Genomic DNA, 19,729 nt, shown 5'->3' with positions numbered 1-19,729 from the left:
GAAAAAAGATTCAACTGGATGGTAGTTCAGTATTTTTTGAGTGCTTGCTTATGTCAGTTCCATTCTAGGTGTGCGTGCGCCTACAAGCGCGGCTATCGGAGATAGCCGTAGGGTTGGCTGTAGCACCTTCTTGAGTGCCATGCCCAGGCGTCGCTATATTAGGCGCCACCAGCCCTATGCCCTCTCAGTTCCTTTACCCATGGTGATTAGTTAGAGCACCTTTCTTTTGCCTCACAAGGGCGAAGGGTTCTTCTACTTCACTCTTTTAGCCTTAAGGCTTTGTAAATATTTTGTTTACAGTAGTTAATTAATACGTAGTTGTTAAGTAGTGTAGTTAGAGATAGAGTCCCAGCAGGGACTTTGCCCCAGGCAGGGCATGCCCTGGTCTCCGGGTTTTAAGCCCTGTTCTGAATGTAACAGGCCTGTGCCTGTTAGCGACCCCCATAGCAGCTGCCTCAAATGCTTGGGAGAATCACATGTGAAGGAGAAGCGTTGCTTCCGCATCTGTAAGAACTTTCGTCCGAGAACACAGAGTGAGACATCCATTTGAGGGCCCTCCTCAAGGAGGCTGCTGTCCACCCAGGTTCCAAGCTTTCCCAGCCAGACTCTGCCCTGAGTACGTTGGCCTCGGTACACAGCACACCCCCACCACCGGACTCTACCCAGTATCTCTCCTGGTCACCAGTGCCTAAGAAGAGGTCGAAGAAAAATTACTCCCCAGCACTGAGCAAGATGGGCAAAGAACCCAGTTTTGACCGACAGCCAACACTGGAGCCACATGGGGACACTCCCTCGATGGAGCCTCCTAGTTCCCTGAGGGATCCGCCACTTACTCCAGGGAGTGGTAGGGGACCCAGACTGGTGGCAGTGCCAACGCTTTCCCAGGCTCTCTTGGCGCCCAGAAAGCAAAGGCCTCTACCAGTGCCGCCGGCACCAGGTGTGTCACAGGTCACGACAAAGGCTCCACTGAGGGCGAGCCAGCTGTAAAGACCCTCCCAGGGGGCAGGGTAACGACACTGGTCTCCATAGACGAGAGAGCGCTTCCCATCTCCATGCCCCAGGTCTCTGTCTTCTGTGGGACGTACTATCTCACGAGCACCAGGCTCCTGGTCTCCACCCGCTTGATGTGGGTCTCCTAAAAGAAGGCACCAGTCACCATATCGCCGGCACCAATCATCCTCCTACCAGCTGCCTCCTTCCGCACAGATTCCCGCAGTGGGAGCAGTCTTGATCATGGTACCGATCCCCCTGGCCCTGGCACCAGTTCTCCTACTCGAGGCACCGGTCTCATGCAGAGACGGTTAGTCATGAGACGCAAGTTTCGACAGCCCCTCCATGACCACTGGAAGGTATTTCCTCTGGTTCAGAAAGGGAATTCAGCCTTTCACTGCAACAGCCCTGGCGCAAGTGGGCACCTGAGGCTGCGTTGACCTCCACACTGCCATTGTGGCAGTAAAGCCAGTGGCTGGCGCAATGGCCCTATTGGAGTGCATGGGGCATGCCTGTGATGTCCATGCCTCAGTCAGTCCATTCCGTGGCCACCACCTCAGAGCAGCAACCAACAGCACTAGTGGCAGTGAGCTCAGCTGAGTGCAGACGCACTCAGAGGCCGGGGTAGAGGAGCAGGTGCCCACCCTGAAACCCTTTTCCCCCATGAGGGATGACCCCTCGGGACCTCCCCCAGTGACCCAGTTGTTGTCCTTGGATGAGGGGGTGGTGGGCCCCTCCCACGCCAGCCTACCAGACAATTTCAAAGAACATCAGGCCCTGGTTCATAGGGTGGCTACGAACTTGGGCTTGGAAGTGGAGGAGATGGCCAAACAGGTGGCCAGCCTGTTCAATGAACTCTTGGGCTCTACCCCCGCCTGTGTTGCACTACCAGTACATGATGGGGTCCTAAAAATAGCAAAAGCCCATAGGCAAACTTCTTCCATCCCTCCCACTTCCAAGAGGGTCAAGAAAAAGTATTTTGTCCCAGCCAAAGAGTTTGAATATTTGTATACTCACCCTCCTCTAGGCTCGCTGGTTGTCTCGGTGGCTAACAAGAAGGACAGATGGGCAAACCCGTTCAACCCCCAAGAATAAAGAGGCCAAAAGGCTGGACCTTTTTGGGAGAAAGATTTATTCGACGGCCAGCCTTCAGTTCCAGGTGGCCAACCACCAGGCTGTCTTAGGGAGGTACCAATTCAACTTATGGGACTCCCTCCATAAATTCAAGGACTCAGCCCAGGAATTTGGGGCCCTGGTGCAGGAGGGTATGATGACTCGAAGGTGCTCCCTCCAGATGGTATGGGACGCAGCCGTTTCAGCAGCTAGGGTGGTCTCATCAGCAGTGGTCATGAGGCATGGCTTCAGACTGCTGGCCTGTCCCAGGAGATGCAGGCCTCAATCCAGGATCTTCCCTTAAATGGGAATGGTCTCTTCATAGGACAGACTGACATGAGGCTGCACAGACTGACACTCGGGCCATCCTTTGCTCTCTGGGTCTGCATACGCTGTAGTCGGCGAGGAAGCAGTTCCAGCCACCCCTGCTGCCGAGGCCTTCACAGCCTTGACAGGGGAAGGCAAGGAGAAGGAATAGAGACAGGAATTTTGGTCATCGTCGCCATTCCTTCTCCCGCTCCCCTGTGCAACCCGGCCCGTGAAAGCCTCACAGGGGCCAGAAGCACTCATTTTGAGGGTGCACTTAAGAGTGATGCCGCAGTCAACTCCCCTGATCCGTCTCGTTCTTTCCTCAACCATCTTCGTCCCTACCATTCTGCCTGGTCGCGGGTCACCTTGGACCACTGGGTGCTAGAGATTGTATCTTGGGGCTACACCCTGCAATTCTGTGTCTCCTCTTCCCCTGTTCCTCTTTAGGGACCCTTATCATGAGCAACTCCTCATTCAAGAGTTCAAAATCCTCATGCAGCTGGGGGCAGTGGAGGAGGTCCCCTGGGACATGAGGGGAAAAGGGTTCTACTCCCATTATTTACTAATTCCAAAAGCAAAAGCAGGCTCTAAGGCCCATTCTGGACCTGCGGCGCTTCAACAAATCACTCAAAAAGTTGAAGTTCTGCATGGTCTCCCTGACCTCCATCATCCTCTCCCTGGATCTGGGAGACTGGTACACTGCCCTCGATCTGAAGGATGCCTATTTCCATATCTCCATCTTCCAAGGTCACAGATGATTCCTCCGTTTTGTGACAGGTGGGCACCATTTCCAGTTCACAGTGCTGCCATTTGGCCTCTTGTCTGCCCTGAGGGTGTTTACAATATGTATGCCACCAGTGGCCGCTTACCTCAGGCTTCGAGTGGTTCAGGACTACCCATATCACGATGACTGGCTCATCAAGGGCAGATCTGGGGAACAGGTGCAAAGGAGCCTCGATCTGATTCATTCCACCTGCCACGACCTGGGCCTGTTGGTAAATAAAAAGAAATCATCTAAAGGCCAGTGCAACGAAAAGCGTTCATTGGAGCGGTTCTTGATGCCACACAAGCCAGAGCCTTCCTTCCAGAGGTGCGTTTCCAGGCCATATCAGACATGATTTCCCACGTGAGACACTAGCCGCTCACCACTGCTCACACCTGCCTGCAGTTGTTGGGCCACATGGCCGCATGTATTTACGTGGTCCAGCATGTCCAGCTCCATCTCCAGCCAATGCAAGCACGGTTGGCGTTGGTCTACATCGCCAACAGACACAATCTAGACTGGGTGGTCAGGGTGCCAGTTCACATCTGATCATCCCTGGATTGGTGATTGAGCCCCGAATCAGTGTTGGAGGACGTTCCCTTTGCAGCCCTGCCCCATAGCTGACCCTGGTTTCTGATGCCTCAGACCTGGGCTAGGGAGCTCACCTGGGCGAGCTCAGCACGCAAGTCCACGGTTGGTCACGGGACAATCTGTCGCTCCACATAAACGTCAGGGACCTCAAAGCGGTTCGCCTGGCCTGCCAGGCTTTCCTGCCTCATGTGAAGGGCAAGGTGGTACAAATCCTGATGGACAATCCCGCAGCAATGTATTACATCAACAGACAGGGTGGAGCCAGGTCATCGGCCCTTTGCCACAAAGCTCTGTACCTGCGGGGCTTCTGTGTGTGGCATGCTGTCCATCTGGTGGCCACACATCTGCCTGGAGCCAAGAACATGGTAGCAGATTGCCTCAGCAGGACCTTCTCATCTTGCCACGAGTGGTTGCTCCACCCAGAGGTGATCAGTGTGATCTTTCGGAGGTGAGGGAATCCCCAGGTGGATCTGTTCGCGTCCCATCAGAACTGGAAATGCCACGTGTTTTGCTTGTTCCAGGGATTGGACAGTGCATCCCCATCAGACGCCTTTCTGCTTCCATGGTGAGGGGCTCTGATGTATGCCTTCCCACTGGTGCTGCTAATCCACAAGGTCCTTATGAAGATCAAACAGGACAAAGTGAAAGTGATCCTGATAGCTCCTGCGTGACCTCAGCAGCACTGGTTCGGCACGCTTATGGACCTTTCAGTAGCCGCTGCCTCTCTGGTCGGACCCGCTGTCGCAGAACCCCGGGAGTCTTCTGCATGCAAACCTGGTGGCACCGCACTTGACAGTGTGCCTTCCGCATGGCTAAATGCGGAAGAACAGGAATACTCGGCCTGGGTCCAACAGGTCTTGTTGGGTAGCAGAAAGTCCTTCACCAGAGCAACCTACTCTTCCTACTCCAAGTGGAAGAGATTCAGGTGCTGGGCCTTGGACCGAAGTATCCGGGCTGAGCAGGCCTCACTGCAGGTGATCCTGGACTATCTTCTACACCTCAAGCTCCAGGGGTTGTCCCAGTTTTCAATCAAAGTCCACTTGGCCGCAACTTCGGCCATCCACTCTCCGTTCCAGGGCACATCGGTCTTTGCTCATGACATGGTGATCCGGTTTTTGAAAGGTCTGGAGCATCTCTATCCACACGTCAGGGATCCCATCCCTCCCTAGGACCTGAATCTCATACTGTTACGGTTCATGGATAAGGCTGTGTGTCTGTCACACAGGTCTCAGAAATCACAGATTTTGTGACTTTCCGTGACCTCCATGACTTCTGCAGTGGCTGGTGCAGCTGGCTCCAGGACTGCTGAGCCACTCAGGCAGTGGCTGCCCACTCGACTGGGGTGCAGGCTTCGTCAGCAGCCTTCCTGATCCAGGTGCTGATTCAGGATATCTGCAGGGCCACTACCTGGTCATCTAGCCACACGTTTACATCTCATTATGTGCTCACCCAGCTTGAGACGATGCTGGCAGAGCTGTGTTGTAAGCCACATGACCATGAAGTCTGAGCCCGCCACCAGGGATACTGCTTGTGAGTCACCTAGAATGGAATTGACGTGAGCAAACACTCCAAGAGTTAAAAACAGTTACCTACCTTTCATAACTGTTGTTCTTCAAGATGTGTTGCTCATATCCATTACATGACCCACCCTCCTGCTACTCTGTCGGAGTTGATGGCAAGAAGGAACTGAGAGGGCATAGGGCCGGCAGTCCCTAATATACCGACGCATGAGCACAGCACTCGAGTATGCTACAGCCGACCCTATGGATACCGCTAAGGCAAAAATCTCTGACGGGTGTGCACGTAGGCATGTGCACACCTAGAATGGAATGGACAAGAACAACATATCTCGAAGATCAACAGTTACGAAAGGTAGGAAACTGTTTTTTCATCCTAGTCAGTCAATTGCCCTCTGCTGAGAATGCTAACAACGTCAGTTATAGGTGTTAGTTATAGAGTGCTTTTGTGCGTGCATGTTCCCCCACATTGTGGGTGAGAGGTAAGGTGGCTGTTTGAAGAAGCAGAATTGATGGAAATACATCTTCAAGAGTACTGCCTGCAGCCTGTATTCCAACTCACTGTACATCCAAAATGGCAGTATTGGCTCTAGCTTCCAGCCATATTCACTTTCATGTTGTTGTTGTTGTTTATGTAGCATCATTAGGTGGGCACAGTGCTTTACAGTTGGACACTGTGATAGAAAATAAACAGAATACCTGTCCAGAAGATCTTCTGGCCTAGGAGTGTGATTTCCATTGACTTCAATAGGCTTTGGATTGATTGGTCCCTAAAGTTACAAGTAGGTACAATACAGTGCAATGCATTACAACTCAAAGCAGTGCCATTTAGGCAATTGCAGTCTAAAGGTCATAGAAGTTGTAATGCCTCTCTCAGAATAGGTGAGTTTCCGGTAGCTTTTTAATGGAAGAGAAGGAGGGCGCTGGATGTTAGATAATTAAAAGACTGAGCCAGGCCTCAAAGGTGGCATGAAAGTGGCACATTTAATTTATTGTTAAAGGTAGGCAAAAGATTGCATCTTCAGTCATTGCAGATGTGAATGTATGCTGGGGATGGGCAGGGAGGCAGATAACACAAACATATTTTTGAAAGATAGTAAATAAGTTATTGCTATGAAAAAATAGTGATTAAGATGATCAGGCATATGGAAATGGTTTGAGGGGTGGGAGAAATCCTATGTAAACACAGGCACTGTGGCCTCTAGCCTAAATACAAACATGGTCTTTTTTTTGAACACCTGTTTCTTACTGTCTTTGAGAAGAGATTGGCCACTATCATTTTAGAAATGGCTCTAGAGAAGAATTCTCTGTTTTCAGCAACACAGAGTCTTTGAGGGCTTCCATGCTATTAAAGCAATAGATTGATTGGCAAAATTTAGGCTTGGTAATTTCAATGGAGATGTAGCCATGGAAATGAGGGTTGAATTTCACCTTTGATTTTGTTTCTCTGAGAATGTTAAACTGTGAGAGAATTGTATGCCCTAATGTATTAACCTGCTCTTTTTTGTTTTACTAATAGCATGCTGCATATGGTCTTTCCACAAATGCTTTCAAACTAATATCACTATGCTGTTGGCTGAATTTAGGTTAAGGAAAAACCATAACAATATAAATTTTAAAATAATAAAAATAATAATATTGGCATTTGGTGGTGTTCCAGTCTGTTGTGGATTATGAATTTCTGTAGAAATACCACATTTATAGTTCTCAGTACTTCGCAGAGGGGAAAAAAGCCTTTGATAGAAACGTTCAGAAAGGTAGGCCTCAAGTCTGTGTTACCAACTGCACTTGAAGTAAAACCAGCATCTTTGGAGAAATAGAAATCATGAGATAATCTACCACTCTGCAGTATATTGTCATAAATGTTGAATGTGCACACTGAGTAATAGTGAACTTTATTAACTTTTTTTTTTTTTTTTAACATTTAGCTTCAGGCTTGACATCTGTTAAAATGCTTCAGTACCCACACATTTACTTATTACACGAGCACTGCTAGGCACCCAGAACTGTTTATTAATGGAAGCTCTAAGAATTAAGTTGTTCTTTGGTTTGCTAGCTGTAAAGATTTCATTTAGTTTGACCTCTTTTCATCTGATCCTCAGTTCCCTAAAAACTAAGCTAGATTTAGTAGTTAGCTCACAGAAAAGTGATGACAAGGACTATTCATCTTTTTCTCTTGTCCTTGTGATTGCAAATTAATGTGGAGACATTTCGTTCTTCCTTGAATAGCTCTGGTTTTAAATGCACCTTTTTTTTTAAATGAAAGCTTGTTACTATGGCCCTGTATTTTTGAATGTAGCTAAATTACACTATGTGAAAAGGCCTAGCTGAAAGAAAACACAATAGAATTCCTGAGATAAAGACAGCTGTGCTACAAATTAAGCCTGCAACGGGCAAAAATGCTCAGAGGTTTTCCGGTTTTATTCAATGTCACGTGCTTGGAAATAAATTGGCTTAGGAAGCGAAAAACATACAGCACACTCTAACTAATACATTTGGGTCCCAAAGAAACTCTGTGAATTCTAAAAAGAGAATTGAAAAAAGACATCAGAACTATCTACAATGTAAAATTTATATTAAGCTGTTTGAGCACCTAAATCTCTTATCCAGCACGTTATCTTTGTATGGCAGGTCTGCTAACCAAATTCCCATCCTAAGATGTCTTTTAGTGAATATTCTATTGCATCTCTCATGTTTTTCTTTGTCTTCCTTGGAATCAAGAGGAAAACCTTAGCTTTTCTCTACCCATCAAGCATACAGAAACTATATGCCAGAATTCAACAGAAGGGGGAGTATGTCCTGTTGGGGAGAGTAGATGCTAGTGCACTACGCTTGCATTAGAAGCCTTATTGATTCAATGAAGATTTATAGTGCAGTGAGAGTGAAGGTTTTCAAGGAGTGTTATTGTTCCATTGTTAACCTTTCCTGCTAAAGTCATGGGTTGAAAGGTAGAAAGGAGTTGCAATGGGAGTGCTAGCTCATGTAAATAGTGTGGGGGCGGGGGCGAAGGAATACATTATGATTTTTGTCTATTTCTTCCTTTTCCACAACAGCAAAACAATATTATATTACAGCTGTAACATATTGTAGTGCTGTTGTTATGATGAAGGGTGGGCATTATTTGGTGAACATACACTAAAACAGCTATTTTGTAGTTCTCTTTGTTTCTTTAAAGGGCTATTGCTCCTTTATTGAATACTTAAGTGTTCCTATTAGTTCAGTGTAATGAGCATCTACTTACTGAACTGTAGATAAGATTCAAGTAAGATCCTGATAAAGCTTGTTAAAGAATGTATCATTCTGTGTTTTGAAATGATTAATAGTGTAGGACTTTTGTTTATATTAGGATTTGCAGCAAAACACAAGATATTAAACTGAGGGTCATTCAGAGGCTAAACCACATTCTGTTCCCCTCTTGAGTGTAGTAAAATGTTACACTTTTCCAAAATGGTACCTGTGAAGACAAGCTTCGTTCTGAAATTTGGTTTTATTCTTCTATCAGTATGACTGAACTACTGGGTTAGTTATTTGTTTTAAGTTCAGCTGTCTGCTTGATTTATACTAATGTGTATGTTTCCCTTTCTCTCTTCAGCTTAATAACCAATTTGTATTTTGTTTTGATTTTTCAGTCCCGTCTTTTACCTTCACACCAACAGGTATATATTTGCACTTTTCCCCCCTCCTTTGTTAGTTTGGCATGTATATGTGATACTGTTTCTGTTTTTCTGATATAACCAGCCCAGCTGTTCTGAAAACAAAATATTAACACAAATTATTTCTAGTGACAGGTATCATTGCAGTATTCTTTAAGATGAAGTAGTTTCCTTATTATTTTTCTTCCATGTATTTTAGAGATTATCACTACTATGTGTAGTTGAGGTTTTGTCCATTTGTGGATGTCATTTCATATCCTGCAGTTTGACAGTGTATATAGGCCCACCCATAAACTTTCAGTTCTCACCAGATAACATGAGCTCCCATCTTGTAGTGTAGGGATCCAGTAGTGTTGACTCCCGCACTTAGAAGGTAGCCCATTAATGTTAAAGCGGCTACTTATTGGGGGGAGAAGGGGCAGAATTCCACACCAGAGGATCCTGACACAATATCAGGACCCTGGTCACTACGTGGAAGGAAACCTCTGAATGGCATCTATTGCATATGCTGCAGAAAGAAATGTGGGTGAATCAATAGGGGATACTCTTTCCTCTAAACCAGTGTTGAACCAATGCTCCAGCATGATATTAGAAAGCATTATGTTGTAGGAGTTGCCAACTTTTTGGAAGAGGTGTAAAAGCAGTCTTTGATCATGGTCATTAATGATCTCAGAACATTTTGTTCATACTTATATTTACTTAATTCTAGTTTCCTAGCCAAATTTCAGCCTGGATAATTGTGTTTTGCCTCCCTAAATACCCCAGCCTCCCAGTGTCAACTGGCTGTGCCTTTCTTTGCTTCCTGTCCTGACCTATAATGTTGGCTGTACAGTGTTAACACTGATAGTTAAAAGAGGTTGCATTTCATGTGGGGAATAAGAAAGGATTTGAAATAATTCTCTTTCTTTCGTTCTCTCTCTCTCTCTTTTGGAATTTATAAAATATGCCTATCACATAGGCCCTGATCCAAAGCCCACTAAAGTCAATGGGAATCTTTCCACTGACTACAGTGGGCCTTAGATCAAGCCCATAGTCTTTGAGTACAAGTGCCACGTTTACAACAAAACATACAGTTTAACAACAGCTATTGAATAGCTACTCAGCCAGCCATTAAACTGTGTATACTCCCCTCAGCCATCTCCCTCAGACAAAGACCTGACTGAATACACAGGCCTTATGCCTTACATGAGAGGTGTGTTCTGAGACTTAATGAGTTAGGGCTACATTCTTAGGCCTTGTCTACATGTCAAGTTTCTGCACAATAAAGCAGCTTTCTGCACTGTAACTCCCAAAGTGTACGCACTGCCAAGCCACTTAGTGCACAGAAACTGCGCAGTTGCAGCGCTGTAAAAAAGCCACCCTGACGAAAGGCATGCATCTGTCTGTGCCTGGGCTACAGCCCCATGGTGCCAGTGTAGACACCCTGGTTGATTACAGCACTGCGATTGGCCTCCAGGAGGTGTCCCACAATGCCTGTTCTCACCTCTCTGGTCATGGGTTTGAACTCTATTGCCCTGCACTCAGCTGACCAACTGTGAGCCCCACCCCTTAAATTCCTTGGGAATTTTGAAAGTTCCCTTCCTGTTTGCCCAGTGACGCGTGCAGTGGTTTCAGTGCATCTTTCCAGGTGGCCATGCCTGCTCCACAGGCGACCCCCACTTGGAGCAATGACGAGCTGCTGGACCTCATCAGCATTTGGGGAGAGGAGGCGGTCCAGTCCCAGCTGCACTCCAGCCTTAGGAATTATGATACCTACGGACAGATTTCACAATGCATGATAGAAAGGGGCCATGACCGGAACACACTGCGGTTCAGGGTCAAAGTGAAGGAGCGGGAGGCAAACCGCCACCCCGGTGCTGCTCCTACGAGCTGCCGATTCTACAAAGAGCTGGACGCGATATTCGGCGGCGACCCCACCTCCACTGTGAATGCCACTGTGGATACTTCGGTGGCTTGTGTGCCAGCCGAGAGTGGACTGAGCCAGGAGGAGGAAATCTTCGACGATGATGTGGAGGGGGAGGGTACCTAGAGGCAGAGGACGACTCAGAGGTCAGAGATGCATGCAGCCAGGAGCTTTTCTCTATCCCGGAGGAGGCTAGCCAGTCACAGCTGTCAGAGTTTGGCAAAGTGGAAACAGGAGAGGAGGCTCCTGGTAAGTGGCTTTGATTTTGGGAATCGCTGAAGTGAGTTTTTATGGGTACCAGGAGGGTTGCAGAAAGCAGGCTCATGTCTGTATGGTGTGTATACTACCACATGCCTAATCTGAGTGGCAGAACAGGGTGTTGACTGACTCCCTCACTTCACGGGAATCTGCCTCAGAGATCTCCACAAAACTCTTATGGAGACACTGGGCAAACCGCTGCCGCAGGTTCTTTGGCAGAGCTGCTTTGTTTCTTGCCCCATTAAGGGTAACTTTCTTGCGCTACTCTGCCATTGGTGGTGGTGGTGGAGGAGGTGAAGGAACCATTGCTGCACACAGGCGAGCGGCATAAGGGCCAGGGCAGAAGCCTCAGTCTTGGAGAAGACCCTCCCCTGATTCGCTGCTCACCCTCAGCAACAAGATAATCTTCCATAATGAACACAGCCTGTGGAAAATGTGGGGACAGCAATGAGGCCCCCTCTACAGTGCTGGTTCTCCCCAAGAGCCATGTGCCCAGTGTACAGTATGGTCCTGGAAAAGTGATTTCCCCTGCCCCTGCGGTTACTCACCATTTTGGGGGTTTTGTGGCTCGTGCGCTTGCCTGGGGTCAGTCAGTTAGTGACAGGTGTGTGAATAGTGGCTGTGTTTTAAATCACTGAATCAATGGTCGGTGTGTTGCAAACAATACTGCTTCTGTAAAACGTTGCATTTTGGCTTCACAGATACGACCTTGGGAGCCCAGCCTCCCTCTTTGTTACCACCAGCTGAACAGCGGCGCAGAATTAGAAAGCGGCCGTGAAAAACTAAAGAGGACTTCTTGCGTGATGTCATGATGCACTCTGCGTCCAAAAAACAACAATTGAAGGAGTGGCGGGACAGTGAGAAGAGGGACCGAAAGGAGAATGCGGTGTGCCAGAACGAAGCCACGGAGCGGTTTTTACACGTTATAAGCAAGCTCCAGGCGCTACTAGCACTGCAAACTGAGCAGCTCCATGCCCACCCTCCCCTACAGCAGCTGTCGCAAAACTCTTTCCCATGAGCCCCCCAGACACTGCCAACGCACTCTTATCAACCTCCTGGCTCCAGTCTGCACCTGTGGCGTTCCACAGTCCAGCACTGCGGACTCCCACTACACACTGCACTAAACACCCATCCCTCTGCAGTTTAGCCCTGCTGAAGTGCAGTACCCACTGCACTGTACTCAAAAGGAGAAGATTGGATATGATACCTGAACATACACAAATCTTTAACCATTCCGGGACCTCACCTCCTCCTTGGAACCCTCCCTACTCCCATCCCCCTCAGTGCGTTTTTGTTTTTTTGTTTGTTTTGTGTTTTTTTCTTTGTCTCTCTTCTCCGGTTGTTGTTTTTAAATAAAATAATTGTTTTGGTTTGAAAGCAATCTTTATTCCATTAATTGAAAGCAAACAGAGCCCTGCAAAGCAACAGGCAATTTTCTTAAACCTTCACATTGCATCGTCGGCACCAGTCACAATCACCTCCTAGCATTGCAAGCACTGTACTCCTGAGCATAGCAACAAATATTAGTAGCTTTCAGCTTCAGTTTGCTGCCTCAAGGCATCCCTGATTCTTATGGCCCCACACTGCGCCCCTCTAATAGCCCTGGTCTCTGGCTGTTCAAATTCAGCCTCCAGGTGCTGAGCCTCAGCAATCCAGCCCTGAGTGAAGCTTTCACCCTTCTCTTCACAAATATTATGGCGCGTACAGCACGCGGCTATAAGCATAGGAATATTGCTCCCATATAGGCAGCACCAGCAGGCCTTTAAATGGCCAAAAGCACACTCAACAGTCACTCTGCACTTGCTCAGCCTGTTGTTGAACTGCTCCTTGCTGCTGTCAAGGTGCCCTGAGAATGGCTTCATAAGCCACGGCATTAAGGTGCAGGCAGGGTCTCCCAGGATCACAACGGGCATTTCAACTTCCCCTATGGTGATCTTCTGGTCTGGGAAGAAAGTCACTGCTTGCAGCTTCCTGAACAGGCCTGTGTTCCGAAAGATGTGTGCGTCATGCACCTTTCCAGACCAGCCTGTGTTCATGTCTATGAAACACCCATGGTGATCCACAAGCGCCTGGTGAACCATTGAGAAATATCCCTTCCAGTGAATGTACTCAGTGGCAAGGTGGTCTGGTGCCAGAATTGGAATATGCGTGCCATCTATCTCCCCTCCAAAGTTGGGGAAGCCCATTTGTGCAAAGCCATCCACAATGTCATGCATGTTGCCCAGAGTCACAGTCTTTTGGAGCAGGATGTGATAAATGGCCCTGCACACTTCCATCAACAGGAGTCCCACGGTCGACTTTCCCACTCCGAACTGGTTAGCAACCGATCAGTAGCAGTCTGGAGTAACCAGCTTCCACAGTGCAATCGCCATGCTCTTCTCCAACGGCAGGACAGCTCTCAATCTCGTGTCCTTGCGCCGCAGGGCTGGGGTGAGCTCATCACACAGTCTCATGAATGCGGCTTTTCTCATCCGAAAGTTCTGCAGCCACTGCTCATCATCCCAGACGTGCATGACGATGTGATCCCACCACTCAGTGCTTGTTTCCCAAGCCCAAAAGCTGTGTTCCACTGTGGTCAGCACCTCCGTCAATGCCACAAGCGATCTCGTGTTGTAGCTACTACATGTGGCGAGATCAATGTTGAACTGCTCTTGCCTTTGTAGTTTAAAGAATAGCTCCACTGCCACTTGTGATGTGTTAGTGAGAGCGAGCAGCATATTGGTCAACAGTGCGGGATCCATTCCTGCAGACCAAAGAGGCAGAGCACACAGTACACAAACTGTTGAAAGATGGCACCAAATGCAGATGGAAGCACAGGGGTTGCTGGGATGTGAAGCAATGCATCACGGGGCATTGGGACAAGACCCAGGATTCCCTGCAACCCCCTCCACCTTCCCACAAATCTTAGCGGCAGAAGAGGAAGAGATGCTCTGTGGGATAGCTGCCCAAAGTGCACCTCTTCGAATACCGCTGCAAGAGCCACAAGCATGAATATTGCGCAGGCAGCTGACAGTGTGAACACACAACAGCGGTTTCCCTTCAGCACTCTCTGAGCGGCGCTGTTACTCTGCCAGTGTAGACATGCCCTTAGTTACATTGAGTAGTATCTTACATCACGACTAGTCCCACTGATTTCACTCACTACTCAACGTGAGGCTAGAACTGGCCCTTAATGTTTGCGCAGTCCTTGGACATCCAGAGTGGAAACACATGCAAATTATTATTATTTAATTAGCCTTACATACAATTTCTAGCACAATCACAGTGCAATATGCTACTGAAACTCTATGGTGTGTTTTAGATTAACTGATAGACATTTTTGCAGTTAGAAATCTAGACATTAAAAGAAAATATTAGAAAATATGGGTATTGCAAGTCATAGCTGCAAATTCAACAACATAAGGGATTTAGAAGACGAAATCTGAAATACACAATGTAAAAGATTTTTAAAAATCTTTCCTTTTTCTATACATTAGAGTCTCAATAGTTAGTTCTTTTCAATTTAAATGGTAACAGGCCTTTTTCTGTAGCATTACCTTTAGTAAAAGATTTACCTGTAGCATTGCCTGCTAAGGTTTTAATCCTGTTATTGTAATCACTGCAAGCATTTATCTCTCCCTTGCAGACTCCCAGCTTGGAGTTCTTTTAAAGAGCAGAATTTGGCTGCTTTTTTAAACACATTCCTAGTTAGGAAATGCATAGGTATAGAATCCATCAGAATTTGCAGTGAAGCTAATCTCTTTAACCCTTTGCCTAACCCACTGCAAACTTGAAAATGGCAAATTTATAGCTCTTGAAACTATTGATTTATGCCTCTTAAAAACTAACTTTTAACCATGATGCTTTCTGGAAAATACATGCCATTCATATCAACACACATTTAAAAAAATGAATCTGTATGCATTCTGGCTATATTCCTGTTTATTCTTAGGAAGTGTTAGTACAAAAATTTCCTGCTAATTTCAAACCAGTCAGACAAACTGATTTATGTATTACAATGAATAAATTAAAATTTTAGATTTAAAAAAGTATTAGAAAAAATCCAATTGTAAAATTTTAGAAAATAATACATTTATAAGGACTTTTTAAATATGCATGATGCCTAAGTAGAATACGGTGTCTGTCAGTAAAACATCACACTCCATTTGGCTTTTTATAAGGATGAACATCTGAAAATCACACAGATCTTTAGTACACTGTTAATGTGAAAATACAACATGAGATTTTGCAGTAGGTTGTGATATAATGAACCATCATTTACACTGGAAATAATGTCTGAGCTTCAAAATCTTGGTACCCGCTTAATGTTAGCAAGATGATGATAATGTACAATAAAGCTTTAACATCTTTAGCATCATCTATTCATTCATGAAATAAACAAAGTGACATAAATTCTTCCCTAGAGTAACTTGTTTGAAGCCAGTAGAGTTACATCAGGGATGAATTTAGCCTGATGCATTACACCATTCTTTTCCATGTCTGAGACACAACAATAATTAGGTAGAACTGACATATAAAGGTTTTGTGGGGCTTAAAGTAACACCAGTCAGGTGACCAATGTATCGCGTATGGATTTGCAAATGAAGGAATGACTGTTGAGAGAGTGAGACTCAGTATTAAAACTTAACCAATCAAAATTTAGAGATTTGGTTAGGAGGAAACAAAAAGAGATTTTACAGTGCTATTTAGAAAGTCCAATATGACTATTAAATTATTTTCTGTTTTTATCTCTTCATATTTTAGTAACCTATCAGAGAGGAGGAGAAGCTGTAAGCAGTGGAGGCAGGTAATGACATGGTTTATTTTGCAGACTACAAGTTGGATATAAATAAACTTAGATACATTGAGTACATTTATAAGTGGTGGTATAATGACACATTTTAGGCATATAGGTCACTGATTTTACAGATTTCACTGAGAAGATATATGGCTTTTGAAATGTAGCTTTTGGTTCATTTTCAACATTAAATCTTAACCTTTTCAGTTGAGTTGCTTTGTTGATCTGTAGAAAAATGCACCCAAAAACAAACAGCAGAGGGAGCACTTTGACTTCAAAATACAAGGTTTACTGATTTAGCAGATGATTCAGGGAGTTAAAGTAATTAAACTGTGGCATTTATGAAGATTAAGAAATATAGCTGGTTCACAGATACCACAAAAGAAAAAAACATTCATGGGGAAAAACTTGCTGAAGACAGCAGCACACAAGGTGATTGTATTTAATCTTACAGTGAATGCAAAACAGTTAAATCATCACTTGTGAGAGAGAGAAATACATTGATGAAATAAAGAGAAATTGGTAGCTTATTAATAAATAATTCTTTGCTCTCAGAACCTAGTTCAGTTCCAGACTGAGGACATAATTGTAATGTGTTTGCCTGTTTTAGTTTATTGCCTAATGAATGTCAATGGAACACAAAATATCCCCAATTTCCTTCTATGTTTCTTCAGAGGACAGAGCAGCAGTGATGGCAGGGAGGCCATGTCATGCATGTGTCATTTCAATAACACAGCCTGTTTTTTAAATCATGCTCCAGCTCACCTTTTCTCAGCATTAGAGTTAAGGTATTGTAGTGAGCCTTTAAATCTCAGCAAACATCTAGATAAATACATTCCCCTCCCTTCTGCTCCGGGCACTGCCCTGTAGTCCTTACCATGCACGAATGTACCAAAATGTGATAGAGATAAAGATTAGACATATGAAGACATGAAGATTAACATTCAGTTTTCTAATATTTTTGAATTGACAAGCCTGTAAATAACTATAGGCCAGATTGTGTGCTGCCCTTGCAGAGGGGTCCTCCCTTTTCCCTTGCATGACTGTTCAACACAATCACAGTCCTTGCCCTCCCTATGCTAATAAATGTTATTGCATGCCTCTATAGAGCAAAGTAGCTAAAGAGCCGTGGGGAGGAGGCAAGGCAGTGTCTCTTCTCCCTTCTGTACTGGCCTGCAGATCTGGTCTGGCACATCAGAGACTATTATGCACATATACACGTTCTGGGAGCAGCACTGAGGAACTGTGTTTCTGTATCATATACAATCTCCCTGACGCTCCCACTGGAGCAGTGTGGCTCTGTGCTGCCCCAGTTTGGTAGCTAAATGCCATAACCTAAAATCTCGCTCATAAAACCTTCCCCCTTTTAGGGCTAGAGGTGCATCATACTTATTTTGATATATGTTCATCTCATCAGTTCAGATTTTACAAGTGATCGAGCCAGGAAATCCTGTCTGTGCCATATGTTCATTTATTTTGCTCACCTGAGCATATAGTATGTTGCACAATACTTTGGAGCATAGGAAACACATTTGATCAATTTTTGAAGTTGTATAGTTTCTGGCATAAAATCTTTACAGACACGGTCCCCCACCCACCCCCCCGACTTACACAATTGTTCCATTACAGAAAGCCTTGCATAACTCGAATTTTGCATAAGTCGGAAACGTATACCCGTGCGTTACGCAAAAATTTCCGCAAATCCTATTTCTGGCTTATGGAACTTTTTCCGTAAGTGAATTTGCGTAACCCGGGTCTTACATAACCCAGGGAGCGTCTGTACTCTGAATTCCAAACCTTCAGGCTCAGACTCCCACTTTCCCTGCATAAAATATATTTTTAAGGCTTTTGGGAGGCTCAGCATCCTCCCCCATCCTATACAGTGTATAAAAGGTGCTGTCTTCTAACATTCAGAAATAAACGTAACTCAATTTCCAGTTTTAAAGGATTAATATATTTTAGTTAAAAAAGCATTATATCCAATATTTTCACAATAGATACCTATTTTTTCTGAACTCAATGACTGACTTTTGTGCTGTTTATAGAGGTAGCCATTAAAATTTGCCCATTAGGCCTGTGATAAATAGGTATGTTCCTTTTGTTTCTGAAGTCTTCCCCTCTAGTTCTGTATACCTACTGTAGGAAATAATTTGAACACAGCAATGACTGAGATTACCTAACTTCAAATACTTATTTAGTTATTAGAAGCAATTGTCAGGTTTTTAAGGGTAACTACTGTTTGTGAAGCTTTGTAATATGCACAATGTTGTCAGAATTAAAAACAGTATGTGGGTTGGAGATTCAACAAAACATTCATCAAAGTTTATTTAGTGCTCACTAGAAAACCTGCAATAACTTGGAAACCATGCAACTGGAATATAAATCTTTTAGCTGATGACATGATATATCATCCAATATGCAGCCAACATACAGCAGTGCAGACTTGTGATCTGATTTTCAAAGGTGCTGAGCAGTCACAATTTCTGTGGACTTCAACAGGAGCTGCTTGTGTTTTTTGAGAAATTTTCCAATTTTTTAGTCAGAACACCCCTGTTTTTGTCATTATTGTTTTCCCTCCTGCCTCTTCCATTTTTTCCCTTCAACAATCCCCACTTCTTTTTGTTTTGCCATTTCCCCTCCCCATTTTTTCCATGCTGCCTCTGAAAATTGGGGAGAAATTGAAAAACCATACAGTTCAGTTTTCAGATTTTTGATGAAAAATCAGAAAACTTAATAAAATTCTAAATTTTCCACAGAAACATTCTTACCCTTTCTCAACAAGGCCTACTGTTTGTTAATACCCATATGATGATCAAAACATTGTGTTGGTTTCTCTCTTCTGTAATTTACCAAAGAATATCAACACTTTATGGAAATGTCTGGGGAGTCATTCCATATACCAATTCTTCTTCTTCTTTCATAAGGCAAGACAAGTGATTAGCAATGTTCAAAGAACTAAGTCCAGATTAGTGGACATATACCAATTAAAATATATGTTATAAGAGAGATTATAGGTATGAATTGCCTAAACCTTTACTACTCACAGTGCAAACTTTTTAATGTTAGACAGCCTTTTGAGGAGAGCATAGGAATCAGTTTAATAACACTGTTCCTTAATTTATGAAATTACCATACTTTGTTTTTTAAAGACCAGGACTTCTAAACATCAGTGAACCTGCCCCTCAACCATGGCTAGCAGATACATGGCCCAACACTGGGAACAACCACAATGACTGCTCCATCAACTGCTGCACCTCAGCCAATGGAAACAGTGATAGCAACCTCACAACGTACAGTCGACCAGGTTAGATACTTTTACTAGTTAACAAGAAGCCTGAATTCTTACAACCAGTCTCATTCATACTTCTACAGAGTTACAGTTTTTGTCCCTTATTATGCATGTTGTAGCAGACTGTGTCCAGAGTTTCATCCAACTGAGGATAGGCCATAAAATGCTATGTGTTGGTGTGACAGCTATGGTATTTGGCCCAGAGGTTGATCCTGGGGTCCTCTAGAGATAAAAGCATGAGCTTTTTGAGCTAAAGAGCCAAGAGTCTGTAGCTAGCGGCAGTAACAACTTGTACTGGCATGGAGGAGGACTTGTTTTCACCAGTAGATTACAATACCACATATAATTTTACACTTTGTGTTACGTGCCAGCACAGTTCATTCTGTACAGCTGCAGCTGCTAAACCTGGTTTGGCTGATTTTCAAGATGGTTTTATTAGCCCAGTTCCTCTTGCTGCTACTCCTATGTTTGTCCTCCAAGTTGCCTCTCCATTATGGTGCCCCCAAAATCACTACACCTTAAACACAAGCTAAATGGGTCTATTAATTGATACAAACCTGGTTTAG

The 19,729-nt window shown here is 44.8% G+C and overlaps 1 protein-coding gene across 5 annotated transcripts in view; it reads left to right on the top strand.

The window, feature by feature from the left end:
• Positions 1 to 19,729, top strand: part of ROBO1 (roundabout guidance receptor 1) — a 1,030,664-nt gene that overhangs the window by 974,593 nt on the left and 36,342 nt on the right. For 4 of the 5 annotated variants that reach the window (XM_075117735.1, XM_048868853.2, XM_075117738.1 and 1 more), the window contains 3 exons: positions 8,913 to 8,939; positions 15,841 to 15,883; positions 19,024 to 19,178. In XM_075117735.1, coding sequence (XP_074973836.1) covers positions 8,913 to 8,939; positions 15,841 to 15,883; positions 19,024 to 19,178 — 225 coding nt within the window. The remainder of the gene's footprint in view (positions 1 to 8,912; positions 8,940 to 15,840; positions 15,884 to 19,023; positions 19,179 to 19,729) is intronic. The other variant, XM_075117733.1, reaches the window with a different exon arrangement.

Source organism: Caretta caretta, chromosome 1, assembly GCF_965140235.1.
Source record: "Caretta caretta isolate rCarCar2 chromosome 1, rCarCar1.hap1, whole genome shotgun sequence".
Lineage (NCBI taxonomy): Eukaryota > Metazoa > Chordata > Testudines > Cheloniidae > Caretta > Caretta caretta.
The sequence above is the reverse complement of the archived record's forward strand: the minus strand, read 5'-3'. Positions and strand labels throughout refer to the sequence as shown.